The sequence below is a fragment of the Eumetopias jubatus genome, unplaced genomic scaffold (assembly GCF_037043125.1).
Source record: "Eumetopias jubatus isolate StellerSeaLion01/CBP00866 unplaced genomic scaffold, mEumJub1_p1.0 scaffold_9, whole genome shotgun sequence".
In the NCBI taxonomy this organism is placed as follows: domain Eukaryota; kingdom Metazoa; phylum Chordata; class Mammalia; order Carnivora; family Otariidae; genus Eumetopias; species Eumetopias jubatus.
The window spans coordinates 139182401-139199042 of NW_028274815.1; the positions used below are offsets into that span (position 1 = coordinate 139182401).

Genomic DNA, 16642 nt, shown 5'->3' on the forward strand with positions numbered 1-16642 from the left:
CCAAAGATAACCCAAAATGTTTAGAACCGTCATGTTTATCTTTGTCCGTGACAATTGGGTGTCAGGAATGATTGATCCGCTCAGTTCGTTGTTGATTTTAATTTGCTTACCGTCGAGGCAAGTGGTACTGTGAGAACAGTGTGGGATTTTCTTGTCAATTGAAAGGAAATGCAATTATTCCCTTATCGTCATTGGGGGATGGATTTCCACAGAGCCACGACCCACCCGAGCCCTGGTTGCCCTCAGCATCCAAGGACCGGGTCTGTGCACCCCGGGGCGGGGGGGCCGACTCCCGCCCTCTCGGGCCGGACGGGGCAGAAATGCCTGGCATTGTCACATTTGAAAACATTTTTACACCAAACCCATGAGTGGGAGGTAACGAGGAGACGTCTGCAGTGAAGTATGCGAGATATGGGAACATACACGTCATTTATTATTTCAAGGCAAGCAACAATAAAAGGTGAACACGGGAAAAACGCTTTATCAAATGTAACAGCGAAGCGCTTTTTTTAGTTTCTGGGATAAATAGTAACTAAATCATGGAGGCTGTGACAGTGAAATTGCTTAAAAAAGCAATCCTCCCACCGTAATTGCTGAGATACCCACACTTTTATAAATACTAGGTAACTTGACCCATCATTTCTATCAGTGGAATGTGACACCAGCTGTTGGTGCCCCCTCATTTAGCGTGGCATTGGCGACAGCTGCAAACGCACTGATGTGGTCCCGGTGAACGCGCGGCTCCCGAGATGTCCTTCCCGGCCCAGGAGTTACGGGTGGCGGGACAACAGAGTCATTGGGAGGGGCTGGAGACGCGGTGCCGAATTCCCGTGCGGGGAGCAAAGCTATGCACCACGGCATCAGGAAACCGGCTGCCTCCACTGCCCCGTGTCCCCGCCGCTGAAGGCCCTGGCCGCCCCCAGTCCCGCCCAGCCCACCCTGACCGAGTCCGTGGGGGTCAGGTTGGGTCCCTGAGTGGTAAAATGCACCAGAGAACACAGCAGATTCGAGCCCCAGTCAGAACACCGCCTCCCCCGGCTCCTTCCCCGCACTTGGCCCTCTTGGGGTGGAAACACAGATCTGTGGGGGCTTTCGAGCAAAAGCTGGTGACACGAAGTTTGCGGGGGCTGAGTGGGGGGACAGCCGAGTGGGCCGTTCTCAGGTGGGCACCTCCATGGCGTCACTCACAGACCCGGGGATACAGACGGGGAGGTGGATGTGCAGACGGAGAGCAGCCAGCCACGGGTTAGAGAGGAGAACAGCGCACCCTTTGCTGTTTTACGTCCTTCCGCAAAGGCCGATAGCTAAGTCCCGGAGCGGGAGAGATAAAACACAATAGCTGAAGGTCGAAAAATCAGTTAATCGTTATTTTCCCTGTGTTGCTCCTTCGGAGACCGAGAACCCGTGGCTGAAAAGCAACCACGTGAGCGTCTGAGCCACACTTTCGCCCGCCGGGCCGGTCCTGACTCTGTCCTTCCTTTCCACCTGCAGTCACGTTCAGCAGCTGTTTGGGGACCAAGGGGACGTGGTATGAGACCAACAGCCTGGACTTCAAAGTGGAGGCGGACGGGACGGTCTTTGCCACGCGGGAGTTGCGGATCCCCTCCGAGCAGGTGGCGTTCACCGTGACCGCGTGGGACCGCCAGACGGCCGAGCGATGGGACACCGTGGTGCGCCTGCTGGTGGCCCAGCCCTCGTTCGCCCACTCCGCACACAAGGTGAGATGTGACCACACGCGGAGCTTGGGGAGCAAGCGTCCTTCCTCCCTCTGCAGAGGCTCCCCAGGGGTGGGACACCTCAGCGGGCTGAGCAGGCCCCAGAGGACCCTCTGACCTGCCACCTTCCTGAGGGACGTCTGCATCGCGGACGGATGCACAGGCCGCACGCCCGCTGTAATGCACGGCTCTCACCCCCTTGACGGTCATAATTGCCCTTTCCCATTTCTCGCTGGGCACCCGACATTCTGTAGCCTCTCCTGCATGCAGCTTTGGCCTCAGGCATGGGCTGGCGGGTTAGCAGGGAAGTTCCAGCCGGGTTGGCCCCTGTGACAGGTCCCAGCTGCTCAGTGCCCAGGGGTCAGCCCATGTGCTGAAACCCTCACAGCTGACGGGGGCCTCGGGGACCATCAGAATTACTGTGATGCTGGGTGCTTCGCGTCAGCAACAGAGAACAGACAGCTTGAAGCCATGCCTTCAACCGCGATCCCGGGCATCCCCTCAGGAACGAGCCCTGGGAAGTAAAGGGTTAAAGCACGTTGATCAGATTCTTTCTGTAGATGTACTGAGAGCCTCACACGATTAGTGTGTTTCATGAACCACGGGGGCAAGCCGACTGCAAGTTTCCCAAGCCTACTGATCAGGGAACCCTCTTCATGGAACATCTTAAAAGGCAGGTCTTTGGGAAAACAGGGATCTGTGTTTTGTTTCGTCTTGTTTGTAAACAAAGTAGAGGTGGTTTAGGTTAGATAAGAGAAAGCGGTGACTCTGGTGGGTAGCTTTCCCCTCGTCATGAGCTGATCCACCCGGGGGGGACGTCGAGTGCCCTCGTGGGTATGTTGAACCGTGTCTAACAGCAGAGCCCCAGCAAGTTGCGAGCCTCCCCGTGTGGATGCTAAATACCTTAAGACAGACGGATGCGGCTTCCATTCTTTCCTGAGTGGTGATGATGAGCCACGTGCTCGTGAGAAGGCAGTGAGAGCCCGGGGACGCAGCCCGCGTGAGAGGCCCTTCCCTCCAGGCGTGGGGCCAGGGGCCTGCGGCCAGTGCCGGCAGTGTTGAGGTTTATATCCCTGATTGCAATGCAGAAGCTACGGGCCTGTGAACAGAGGATGGAGGTCCTTAAAGCCTGTGGAAGTCCTCAGATAAAAGGCACTAATTGAAAACATAATGACACCTTTTGTTAGGCATGTTAATGAAGCAATTTCTGATGCAGTTAATCCCCTGATCCTCTCGGAAGGTGATTGCAATTAGACAGTCCTGAGTTCGGGTGCCCCCCCAACCCCATGTCAGGCTGGCCCAACCAGCACCCAAGGGGCAAAAAGGGAGACAGCGATCCACGTCCAAGGCTCAGCCATCCCAGTGAGTCCAGCTGCCGGGTGCCGTGGGGCCACACCCCTGCATGTATGAAAAGTGGGCAGGGTCTCTACAGCCCACCCAACCAGCCCTTCTCTATTTATTTCACGTCACCTGATGGCTCCCTGTTTCTTCTCACTTTCAAACCCAAAGTTCCTTGTCCTGACTTTTTAGGACCCTACCCTAGACATCCACTCCTCTGACCCTCAGAACATCTGGAAGTGACTCCTGTCATTGTCCCCACTTTACAGATAGGGACGCTGAGCCATGTGACTGCAGCCCCTTTCCTGCATTGGAGAATCAGTGTTCTGGAAAGGAGTGAAACTGACTTTCTAGGTATGGCTGAGCCCAGCTTCATAAAGGAGCCTGGCTGCCCGGGGTTATGGTTTAAGTCAAGTCTTCTCCAATTTACTGGCTGATGCTTTGGGATAAGTCACATGACCTCACTAAGATTTACTGATCTGGAAAATGAGATAACAATAGGGTTGTCACAAGTATTATATGAGATTACACATGTCCTACAGATTGCAGACTCGCAAGAGCCCTGCCACAAGGATGCAGCTCTTACTGCTGTCGTTAGCATGGCCCCAACCCTCAGTGTCCTGTGCCTATTGCAGCCACTGGACCCTGCCCAGGGTGGTTCCTGGGGGCAGGAGGGAGGGTCTGTGTGAGACACTGAGTCACTTAGTTGGTATGTCCTTACAGAGACCAATGCCAAGCTTTGAATAATGTCACTCTCTATAAATGGATTAAGGTGATGCCCTATTGCTGATGTCCCTAACCACCTGTCAGAATCAAATGTAAATCTTCTCTGGTGGAAGGTATCTCACTGGGCCTCAAATTATACCCGTCTTCTCTTATATACAATGTCTAGCACGCGGCTGAAAATGACTGGACACCCAGTGCAGATGGGACAAGACCCACACTGGCTCCAGATAACAGAGTTACCATACAAAGATATTATAATATCTATGCTTATGGTTTCAAGCACATTGAAGACAAGATTTTGACAGAGAATTAGAAGAATAAAAAAGAATCGGGCAATTTAAGACCGAAAAATATAACAAACAAAAGAAAAAGCTCACTGGGTAGCTATATCTGCAGATTAGACACAGCTGAAGAGAGAGTTAGTGAAGCAGAAAATGTCAGAAGAAATACTCAGGCTAAATCACCAAGAGGTAAACAGAAGGAAGACAGAAGGAAGAGTAAGAGGCACTAGAGAAGTAGCAAGAAGTGCCAGCAGGTGTGTGTTTGGAATATGAGGCAGGGGATAAAATGGAGTAACATTTGAGAAGATAAGGGCAGCAAACGTCCAGGCATTGCTTCAACATGCCCCGTGAGCTCTACGTGGGGTAATATGAAGAACATTGCACTCAGGCATGGTCTTCGTCCATTCAGGCTGCTGGAAGGACGCACCATAGGCTGGGTGGTTTGTGAACAATAGACATGTATTCCTCGAGGTTCTGGAGGCTGGAGCCCTGCCATCAGGATGGCAGCATGGTCAGGTCCCCAGGAGGGCCTCCTGCCGACCGCTGTCTTCAGATGCCTTGTATCCTCACCCGACAGCGAGCGGACAGAAGAGAGTCACTAATGGGCACCAGTCCCATCTCAGGAGCTCCACCCGCATGACCTCCTCTGATCCTAATCACCCCCTGGAGGCCACACCTCCTGACACCGTCACCCTGAGGATTAGGTTCCAGCGTAGGAATTGGGGGACACACTCATTCAGTCTACAACAGGCATTTTATGGTAAAACGTCTGAAAACCAAAGTCACTGGAAGCAAACAGAACCCAGGTCCAGGGAAGGCACAGCAGTGACACGGGAGCTGGCTTCTCGTGGGGACGATGGGGGCCGGAGGCAGCGGATGGTGATAGACACAGGATTCTGTTACCCAGTAAAAGTCCCCTTCAGGAAGTGCCCCAAGAGACTCTGCCACAGGTTGTGTTCTTCAGGCAGAAACAGGACGCTTGGAGACAAAAGCCCAGAATGAAAAGCCATGAAAAGATTAAGTAGATGCAAATAGCCATGAGCAGGGTGGACGAGACGCTGCGTGGGGCGTAAGGTACACGACTGGTGGGAAAGCGCGCACGGAGTCGGAGGGTCCAGGCTGCTTGCGTCGTCCTGGAAGATGATGGAAATCGAATTAATACAATACTCGGATAAGACAAAGACCCCTGTTATGAGGTTTTGGAAAATCAGCACAGGGTCACGGTCACTTCAAGTGACACATCACTTGAAGATGCACAAGGAGTCCTGGCCAAGGGAGGCAGCATTTCATGTCAGAAGTAAATCTGAACTTGAGGAGTGACCTAAAGTCTCTGTAGTGTCTGACCTTGTACTCAAGTGATAAAAACATATCTGTCATAATAACAGATCCTCATTTTCCCGTGGGATTCTCATAGAACTCTAACATGATTGCAGAGAATGCATTATGCTCTCACCGGGTAACTTAATAATGACCAGCACCGTGCAAAGGAGAGCTAAACCCTCCCACCTCCTGGGTGCATTTCCTGTTCAAATGTTTTCACGTCTTCGAGTCTGCAAATTTAGGCAATATTTTTTTAGAAGTGCCTTAAATAATATAATTTGTCCTTTTCCTCTGTTAACAATGTGAATTTTCAACCAAGTAATCTTTTTTTAAAGATTTTACTTATAGAGTAAGCAGGAGGGAGAGTATGAGTGGGTAGGGTAAAGGGAGAGGGAGAAGCAGGCTCCCCCCTGAGTAAGGAGCCCAAAAAAGTAGACTTTCTTAAACAAAAAAAAAGAGTCATAGGATTGTTTAAGTTCTAACATAATAGAGGGGAAAATAGAATACTAAAATTTTCCAATCCAAAAAACGGAAGGAAAGACTAGAGGAGCTCTGTGTTTCTCTTTGAGAAAGATGGTGGATTTGCAAGTATATATTAATTATAATAAATGAAAATAGATGAGCTCTTGTAATTAAAAGAAAACAAATTGACAGATCAAAGAAAAACCCCAACCATATACAGTTCACAGAAGACAAATCTAAAAAGTGTAAGGATGGAGGAAAAAATGAAAGTAAAAAGACACAGGGAAAATACCATGTAATTCTCATCAGAGCGAGCTGGGCACCCGGTTAATATACGAGTCCTAGGGGCGCCTGGGTGGCTCAGTTGGTTAAGCGACTGCCTTCGGCTCAGGTCATGATCCTGGAGTCCCGGGATCGAGTCCCGCATCGGGCTCCCTGCTCAGCGGGGAGTCTGCTTCTCCCTCCGACCCTCTTCCCTCTCGCGCTGTCTCTCTCTCATTCTCTCTCTCTCAAATAAATAAAATCTTTAAAAAAAATATACGAGTCCTAAATTTTAGTAATTTGCACTGAGCGCTGAAGCCGGTGGGAGGAGCCAAGGTCTCGCCCCACTGGGGTGTGCCGCCTACATGCGTAAGAACGGAAGGAAGGTGGAAACCGGCGGGCTACACATTCATCTCAAGAACTTAGGGAAAGAAATAAAATGGAACCAAGTAGAAAGAAGGAAATAGTAAAACCAAGAGGAGAAGGTAATGGAATCCAAATAATAGAATTCACAGACAAGAGCTGACTCTTTAAACTCCCAGGCTGATCGGACTAAGAAGGGAACCACCAATAATCCTTATGAGGAATGAAAACAGGGCGTCATGACCAATCTCACAGACGGTTCCAGAGTGTGCTATGTACCATTTACGCCAACGTGTATGGAAACATACCTGAAATGATAACATTGCGGGAATGTACAACTCACCAAAACTAACTTGAGAAGAAAATCCGAGCTGTTTTGTTATTACAAACAAACTTAAATTCAGACCTGTGTCCTGAGGCCATGCCCACACATTGTGGCTGGGCTGAAGTTCTCCCCAAACTTGTCCAGAGCCCCGAACAGGTGTCTTGTCAAAACCAGCGAGAACCCTGAAGGGGCAGGAGGAGGCGGGTTGCTGTTTGCCAGGCTGCTCGTAAAAAGATGAAAACAACACCTGAGCAAAATGCCAACAAGCTCAAGCGCACCCATGTTTGCGAAGGACAAACCATGGCTGCCCTGGCCTGTCCCAAGAGCCAAAGATCGCTTCAACACTGGAAAATGAATACGTGTGACTCAACACAGAATAAAGGACAGATATTGCAGGACCACCTGATTATCCACTGTTAAATGTAACTTCCGTTCAGGATGAAATATCCAGCAGATTAGGAAGAGAAGGGGCTGTCCCTAACCTCATCCCGGGCACACAACGCACAGCACACAGCCAGTGTGCCGTGGGAATAGTCGAAGCCTGTCCTGACGTCCAAAATAGCACCCGGACGTCCTCACATCGCCTGCCAGAGCTTCAAGCCGGCAAGGTCAGGCAAGAAAAAGAGATCTGAATAAACAGAACTGGCTATATGTGTAGCTAACAGGATTATGGATGTAGAAAATCGGTAATAGGGCGCCTGGGTGGCTCAGTTGGTTCAGCGACTGCCTTCGGCTCAGGTCGTGATCCCGGAGTCCCGGGATCGAGTCCCACATCGGGCTCCCTGCTCAGAGAGGAGCCTGCTTCTCCCTCGGACCCTCTCATGTACTCTCTCTCTTTCTCGCTCTCTCAAATAAATAAATAAATCTTTAAAAAAAAAAAGAAAGAAAATCGGAAATAGTCTGCAGAGACTCTGTGGGGCTGGGTGAGTGAGGTTCGTTAGCAAGAGTGCTGGGTGTGAGAACAACCGTACCTCCGCGCACCAGGAGTAAATAGTTAGAAAATGACATTTGAGCCAGATGCCAGTTACAATTGCATTGAAGAGGGTCACACAACCAGGAATAAATCTAACGAAACCTTCACAAGACCCTTCCATGTTGCTGAGGACAGTTAAAGACCTTGAAAACCAGAGGAGTGTGCCTGCTCCTAACTCGGGAAGCTTGGTGCCATGGTGACATCAGCTCCCCCCCAGAGGCCCCTGTAGACTCAACAGCACAATACCAGCAAAAGTCACAGGATATTTTGTTTGCTTGCTTGTTTAAAGAAGGGCAGACAGATGACTTTAAATTTTTTTAAAAGATGTATTTATTTGAGGGGGGCGGTGGGACAGAGGGAAAGGGAGAGAGAATCTCATGCAGACTCCCTGCCGAGCAGGGAGCCCGATGCAGGACTCGATCCCAGGACCCTGAGATCATGACCTGAGCTGAAGGCAGACACTTCACCCGCTGAGCCACCCAGCAGGTGCCCCTAGATGACTTTAAATTTTGAAATGAAAATGCAGAGGACCAAGCATAGCCCAGCACAACATGAAGATGGGGGACTTGGTATTTGGGAAGTGGTGAGGCGTATGAGCAAACCAGAGCAGTTTCTTGACCTCGGCATGCTGGCGTTTGGGCTGAATCATTCTCCACGGTGGGGTAGGCTGTCCTGCATGCTGTAGGAGGTCCAGCAACATCCCCGGCCCCACCCCTAGACGCCAGTGCCACCCCCACCACCCCTGTTGCAACCAAAGCTCTCTCCAGTCTTTGCAAAATGCTCCCGGGGACAAAACCGCCCCCATTTGAGATCCACTGAACTACAGTAATTAAAATGAGGTGGTTTAGGAGCAAAGGTGATCAGACAGGCAATGGAGCAGAATGACAAGCACAGAAAAAACATTTAATGTTTTTTTTAAAAATCATCTTCACGGAGGTATAACTTTTATACACCAGAAGTCACCCACTTCACATATCCAGTCTGATAAACCTTGTCAAAGGCTCAGGGTGCAAGCACTTGATTTTTATAAGATTAGCACTCCGGGGCCAAGGTCACACACTAGAGCCCGCAGCCAGATCTGACCTGCCACCTACCTTTTGATGGCCTGCAAGCTAAGAATGGTTTCTATATTTTTAAGTGGTTGTGTAAGTATCTACATTAATATCCTCGCTTTCACATCTCGGCCTTCAATGCCTAAACTACTTAACTATCTGACCCCTTAACAAAAACTTTGCCAAGCCCTACCTAGGATCGTGGAGGAAGGACTGTCTTTTCAGTAAATGATGCTGGACCAATGAGGTGTCCTTAAAGAAAAAAGGTGAAATGACCCTTAGCCCACCCCACCCCACCCCCAAAATCAATTCTAGGTGGGATTTTTTTTTTTTAATGCATGCTGAGGGCTTCCCGGCTGAGTTTGAGGAGGGTGGGGAGTTCAGATGGGGACACAGTGAGCAGGGGTGCAGCTGACAGGAGGTCCTAGACACACAAAGCACCCTTTCCAAGGGAGCAGTGTGCAAGATGGAAAGTCCCAGGAAGCTCTTGCCAAAAGGAGCTTTGAAGCAAATCCCCCAAGGAGCAGCATGCAGGGACCCCCTAATTTCCCGGGTCCATGAATCCCATTTCCCTTGTACCCAGGTTTCTCCAAGTGCAGCTTCCTGGCCCAGTGTTTTGGCGACTTGATGGAGCTGGACGAAACTGACGGCTCCCCAGTGAGATGAACCATAAAAATCTGGCAAGTTTTCCCCTTTCCTTCTCCTCTCTTAGCAACAACTCAAAGGCAGCCTTTCTGTGGGTAACACCAGCCGTGTTGGAATCTGGAATAACTTTTTTTTGTGCAGTCTTGCAGGAAAGCTGATAGCAATTCAATTAGAAAATGCAAATGAGGTCACATATTTCCCACAGGAGCGCTGGATCACCCCCGAGGAATCAGAGCAATATTCTGGCCTAACAGTAAACACTGAAGATAAAGTTTCGCGCTCGGCTGTCCACTGACGGGCTGCGCTCTCACTGGAAAGTGGCAATGGGACCTGTGGGTATAGATTGCAAAAGAGAAACTGTTGTTTATGAAACGAATCCCAGTTCGTAAGGCGCGCGTCAGTGTTTATGAAGGACACACTCGGCTGAGCGGCACCCAGGCCCGGCTGGGCCCTGCGGCCTGTACCCACAGGGCTCCCCGCACGGTTTCGACTTCCGCACTCGGACGGGCTGAAAGCGTCCCCCCGAGAAGCTGTGTTGGGGTCCGAACACACCGTCACTTGGAATGGGACTGTATTTGTAAGTAGGCTTCAGCAGACATACTCGCAAGCGGGCAGGAGCATGAAAAGGGGGAAATCCGGGCACAGATGCGCAGGTAGACGGAACTCTGCCAAGGGGAAGGCAGAGAGCAGGGGGAGGCTTCTACAAGCCAAGGAGCGCCCGAGATGGGCGGCCACCAGCGTCCCCGAGAGAGGCCTAGAGCAGACTCTCCCCCACGGCCCTCGGAAGGAACTGACCCTGCCAACACACCTTGACCTCGGACTTCTGGCCTCCAGAACAGGGACAATAATGTCTGCTGTCAACGCCCCCCAGGCTGTGGTGCTTTGGTTCAGTGACCACAGGACACGCTCTCACCAGGGGTGTGGCCTCGCCCGCCAGCTGAGCGGGGTGCAGATAGACCCCGTGAAGCCCCCCTGCCCCCCGAAAGGCAGGATGGGAGTCCCGAGCCGGGGTCCTGCTCCAGACACCCTCAAGTCCGCCTCATACAGCTGCTCGGGTCCCCAGCACAGTGAGGACAAGTCTGGCCAAGACCTCTATGCTTTAGGGCTGTGGTCCCTCAGCCCCCCTCCCCGCGCTCCGTCCCCCACTCCATCTCACGGTCTGCCCCTCCCCCCGTCCCCACAGTCCGTCACCCCTCCATCCTGGGAATGGGCAGGAGCCCATCACTGCTATCACCAAGGTCTCCCAGGCTGGTCACCGGACAGTGGACTGGAGAGGGCCTGCCGTCCACCTGTCCACCTGAGAGGTGAGGCCGGCCAAGGCAGGAAAGGCCCCGCGTGAGCGCCAGAGGGCCGGTGCGCCTGCCTGAACCCTGACATCATGGAGACGTTCACTGAAGGCGACCACCTGGGGCTTTCCACACGAGGTGTCACCTCGGGAAAAGCACGCAGAAGGCCATTAGGTGCTGCCCGAGGGATGGAGTGTGGGACTTGAGAAAGTACCAAGACGGTTCTTTTATCCCTTTCCGGAAGACGGATGGCCTCAGTGCCACCAAGAAGCAGCAACCCCTCAAAACTAACGACAGCTGTCGGCCAGGTGTAGACAGCATGGGCACTCCCGTCCTCCGTGGGGGAGGCCAGCGGCTGCTTTAATGAGCATGAACGCCCTCCGCGCTCACACGGGGTCCGACAGCGCTGGCACACGTGGGGACTGCCGCAGGTACACACCGCACTGTGGGGACCAGGGGGAGAAGCCGTATGTCCCTCCGCATCAGGGACCCCCACACATTGCTGGGCAGGAGGCTGTTCCCTTTCCCGAGGCTGAGGTCATGGCCACCGCCCGGTCAGTGCCCCCCCTCCGCTGGATCTCAAGAGAAGAGCAAATGCCTCAAACTCACGGCGGCTTTTAACTGTGTGTTGGCATGAAGGGCACGAGTGGTGGTTCTGATTGGCCGAAGGTGCATCTTGGCTTCTTTGTCTGTCTCCGGTTTGGGGCGACAGCCCCGGGGCTAGGGCTGACCTGTCCACCCGAGTCTGACTCTCCCGGCCCGGGGTGAGCAGGATGTTCCCAGCGCAAAGGTCAAACATGGATGCTGTTTCAGGCTGCAAACGGCCATGAACACCCGGGGGCCTGGGTCAGCCCTTTTGCAGAGCAGAGGTGAAGGGTTATCTGCAGAGGCCCAGGGAGAAGCCTCATGACCCCGCCCAGCCTGTCCCGGGGGGGATGCTTCCCTGGCCTGTTGATGGGGCAGGAGCAAAGGAGAACCCGTGGGTGCTTGCTGGTGATTGGCACAGCAGCATGGAGACCAAAGTGATGAGCAAGACCGTCAGTGCCGGGCAAGGAAGCTTCCGGGGATGTTGCCGCGGGACACAGGCTGCCCGGGTCCTACTCTGTCTCCAGGAGCAAGATCTCGAGTGCGGGCATGACAGACGGGGCACCCTCTGAGGATCCTGGGGTCCCATGAGTCAGAAAGGCCCCAAAGTCACTCTCTTGGTTCCCTGGGGGAGTGACGACTGAGCATTGCTGTGTCCCCGCGGGACACCTGGCTCCGCTTTACAATGTGGGGGCACCACTGGGAATTAGGAAGGGGGCCTGAGCAGAGGGCAGAGGCTGCTGCTGTGTTCAGGGGTCAAGAAGGTGACCTCTGATCCGAGGCCTAAAATCAGAGAAGGAGCCAGTGTTCCAGACAGAGGCCTTCTCCAGCCCCGGCTTCTCCTGTCCTCAGGTGAAATCCCACCTCAGCCCAACCGAATCTGGCCGGGGGCGCAGGGCAGGCAGCCCTGGGGGACGCTTCTCTGTGCGCAGCCTCCTGGGGGTCCAGTGAGCTGAGACGGCACAAGCGTGCACGAGCTGTGCACCCCGCAGACATGCGCGTGCCGGTGGGTGCGTTACTCACCTGCCCCCGAGACCTATAGCTCGTGATGGGGGCTGGCGGGTGTGGGCGTGTTCGAGTCAGCACACGGGGGCCTTGTGGACACCCCCTTGGGAAGTGGGAGGTGCAGGGCATCCAGGCCGCCCTCCTGTAGGTGTGTCTGGTGAAAATCAAACCAGGTTTCCAGACCAACACAGGTTTGTGGTTCTGCGCAAGGCCCTGGCTCCCACTGGATGTTTGGTTAAATATAAAAGCCTTCTTATTCCTGAAGATGTTTGTGGAAACAACAGGAAGGCGGTCATGGGCGTGTTCTGACTTAAGGAGAACCCTCAGCAAGGTCAGGGGCGCTGGCGGGCCTAGAGCCCGCCCCGTGGGCCCCACGTCCTCAGTGGGCAGCAGGAGTGGACTGTGAGGCCGAACGTCCCCGGCGCCTTCCAGAAGGAAACGTGACTGAAGTCTGGTTGAGTTAAGGCTCTCAGGCAGACCCTGATCACATCCTCTTCGAGGCCTTCCAGAGCCATCAATGCTGACAAAACTGACCGTTTTTCTTACTAATTGACACCACCGTAAAAGACTCATTCAGTCCCACTGCTAACAACTCCGGGAAAAAGTAACACAGTTTGGCTTAACTTGCTAATTTAATTTAGAAAAAAAAATTTTTTTTACTGTGATTGTATTTTTTCTTTGTAAAATGAAGAGTAATTTCGTTTGAGATGTTTCCAACCAAACATAATTTTCTTGGTTCTCTTGAGCAAGTTCTCCACCAGGGTGTTCAGAGAAGCCTAAGGACACTGGGTTGTCACAACCGGGGGGTGTAGGGGGGTTTCTGGCATCAAGGGGGTGAGGCCCAGGGATGCCCTACAGATGCACAGGAGGCCACCCAGGAGAATGATCTCCTTCCGAATGTCGGCAGCTGCAGAGGCAGTGGTCTGGAGACAGGCATTCAACTGCTGGGGCCTTGGGGGTGCTCAGCGAGCTGGGGAGGCCGGGCCGGCTGAGCAGCCTGGCTGGGCATGTGCACACACGCACACACGCACACGCCGCATGCAGGGGCCTGTCTGGACGTGGTGGGGTCTCCCGTCCTGCCCTTCTGTGCATGGATGGTGATCCACATCATGGCCCACGAGTGTGCCACCTACACGCACAGCTGCCCTGCGGGATGCACCCCGTCCTGCCGGCGCGTGGGTGCTGGGCCATCCCGCATCTTTACTATGGAGGGAGACAAGGCTGACGGGGACAAGCAGAGAGCTCTGAGGGATTCATCAAGAGAAATGTGGTTTTGACACCAGTAGGAACAGCATGGCACCTTCCCAACCACATGATCCCGACTGGTAAGAGTGCCCGAGCAGCCACAACTGAACTCTTTCCACCGGGGCTGCTCACAGCTTCCGGACCTCGGTCTGCCTGCTTGGCCCCAGGTGGGAGGGGGTGTCGGGACCACCCTCTGTGTTGGCACTCACCCTGACCAGCCGCAGGGCAGAGAGGGGCGAGTGAGTTCAGGCCCCGGCCCCCCAGCTGCAGCTGCAGGACCTGGGCCGGTCGCTGCACCTGCCAGGGCCTCCACCTGCCCAGATGTGAGCGAGGACTGCACCAGCCCCTCCCTCCCTAAGTGCCCTGGACGTGAGTGAGCGACTAAGACTTTCCTCCCAAATACATACACGAGGGAGTAACCATACCCTTCCATTCAGGAGACCTTTCTTTGTACGATTTCCATGGGAATTTGCAAAATGACCTCCCCTTCCTAGAAGAGATCTGAGGTCAGAAATACCTTAGCGCTGGAGAGGGGGAAGGGGGGAGGTCACACCTGCGTCTGCTCAGTGGCGTTGTGGATGCAGGAAAATCCATTCAGCACCTGTCAGATCCAAACTCATGCAAATGTTTATCTAGAATGGCTCGCATGTTCTATTTGCTAAAGAACGAGATGTTTCTCTCTTGTTTTATTTTGTGTTTGTTAAATACCATTTTACGCTGTCCGTCCCTAGCTACCATGGAAACCAGCCAGAAGGCTGCAGATACCAGCCTAGTTAAATATTTTAATATACATGCTTGCAGGCAAACAAAATGTACTATTTTTCAAATGCATATTGAAAGGGAAGTAGGACGTAGAGGAATGAACTGTCAGGACAGACTTTAGTGCCTCTTTTGTTTTTAGGAATCTGATTATCCTCCGTGAAAATCGGTGGCGGGTCTGACATTGGGGGACGGGGCACGTTATTTCCTCTCTGGAAGCACCTGTAACCCGTGGGCGTAAGGACGCAGTGAGAACAGGAAGAGACAGAGGAGGGGCATAGCTGACACCCGTGTTCCGGGAATAAACCCTCACCACCCCTGTCCCATCGCGGGCAGTGCCCGTATGCGGTGCAGGATGGCGCGTCCCCTGACCACAGACCCTGTACCGTCCGTGATCTTGGAACACTGGGCCCTACGCCGTGTTTTTACGTCTGAGATTGGCCACTTACCCCAAGGTTAGGGCCATACAAGAACGGGCAGATGAGATGTCAACGGGTCTGTGGTCACGCTGTGTGGCCTGCGGGGCCCGCGCTGGACCCTGGCAGAGGCAGGCTGCCTAAAGGGAAAGAGGTGCCGGCGGCAGTCCCTGGCGCCTGCTCAGTGCCATGAGCGGGAGGGGCTTCTTTCTTTGTGCGCGTGGGAAAAAAGAAGCTTGTGGCCTCACCAGGGCTCCCAGAACCTTCCATCCTGCGGGTCAGGTGACCCTATCCCCGGAGGCTGGCGTGCCCGGCTCTCAGCCGCACATGGTGACCACACAGAGAGGGGCGTGTGCACGGCCCAGCCTGGAGGGTGGGAGAGCAGGTACCATCAGGGAACTTAGAACCCGTTCCTTCCTTAATATACTGAGCGGATCACAGCCTCAGGCTCCCGCCCCTGAGGAAGCCACGTCTGGGCATCAGGGGTCTGCAGGGCTGCACTGCCCATCAGAGAAATTAGGCGGCGCTGGCTCAGGGGAAGGACACGGGGGGCGGGGGGGGGGCGGTGTGCGTCGTGAAACATCCCCCCCCTCAGCCCCTTGGTTAAGAAGAAGCTTTGAACATCAGTGGACACAACGCCCACGTGGCATGTTCCACGGGGAACTAACTTGAAATTTTTTCCATAAATTCTTCTATCAAATCAGATGGATTCATGCCCATGACATTTCCTCGAAAGTAGAGGGAATTTGGGGTGCTAAGGAAGTGTCCAGCAGGTCAGCCCAGGACCTGAGTACGGCGTGGGATGGCCTGACGGGGCGGCAGGCTATCTGTCATCTGTGACCCCATCTTCGGGGTCTTAGAAATGTGCTCCTTGGGATCTGGAAAGCGGTGGGCATTCTGAAGCCATTTCCATATTTGTTCTGTCTCCTGAGGGGATTGACTCTGAGCTTCCCCTCGGGAGAACAGCTGAGGCTCCCTTGACCCACCGCACTTTGCAGAAGCAGCAAGTGCCCCACGTCTAATGACCTGTGCGTGGGAACGCAGTCCCGGCCCCCACCCCCCCTGCTCCTCCCTCAGCCTGTCTGTTCACGACATTCTTCGCTGGGCCTTGCCCACACGCTGCCCTTTCTCTAGTGTCCCCATGCATCTGTGAGGCATTTGTATCCACGTCTACAGCACCATGGAGCTGGTGCTTGACCCCCACGCCCCCGCGAGAATGCCCACCATGCAGACCGCTGGGCCCCACCGTGCAGAGCCTGATAGGTTGGGTCAGGAAGGGGTGCAGCGGGGCCTGCCATCTGCATCCCTATCACAAGGAGATAGGGACACATTCACCCACTAACCCATTGATGCCCACCTCAAACCAAGATGGCGGGGAAGGCACCCCAGGGAAGACATCTGGAGCTTCTGTATTGAAGGCAGACTCCTGATTATTTATGTTCCCTTGTTTACTTGTGAAGGTAAACCTCTGATGTTTGTTTGTTTGTTTTTTAAGATTTTTTATTTATTTATTTGAGAGACAGAGAATGAGAGAGAGAGAGCATGAGACGGGGGAGGGTCAGAGGGAGAAACAGACTCCCTGCTGAGCAGGGAGCCCGATGCGGGACTCGATCCCGGGACTCCAGGATTGTGACCTGTGCCAAAGGCAGTCGCTCAACCAACTGAGCCGCCCAGGCGCCCCACCTCTGATGTTTTATGAGTCAGCCCATTTACTTAACAGCTAGAGCTCACACTTGGCTCTTAATAATTGTGTCCCTAACAGGTGAATGGTTAGATAATAGAAAATATGATGAATTATAACTTTTTGCATGTAGATTGGAGGAGGTGCATGGTTTTAGCCTTCCCCTGACGCTATTTTCCTTTTCTTTTTTTTTTCCCCCTTTTT

General features: G+C 53.3%; 1 protein-coding gene across 2 annotated transcripts in view; it reads left to right on the forward strand.

The window, feature by feature from the left end:
* CDH4 (cadherin 4) overlaps positions 1 to 16642 on the forward strand; it is a 527153-nt gene that overhangs the window by 383629 nt on the left and 126882 nt on the right. For both annotated transcript variants that reach the window (XM_028091197.1, XM_028091196.1), the window contains exon 3: positions 1492 to 1718. In XM_028091197.1, the coding sequence (XP_027946998.1) occupies positions 1492 to 1718 (227 nt within the window). The remainder of the gene's footprint in view (positions 1 to 1491; positions 1719 to 16642) is intronic.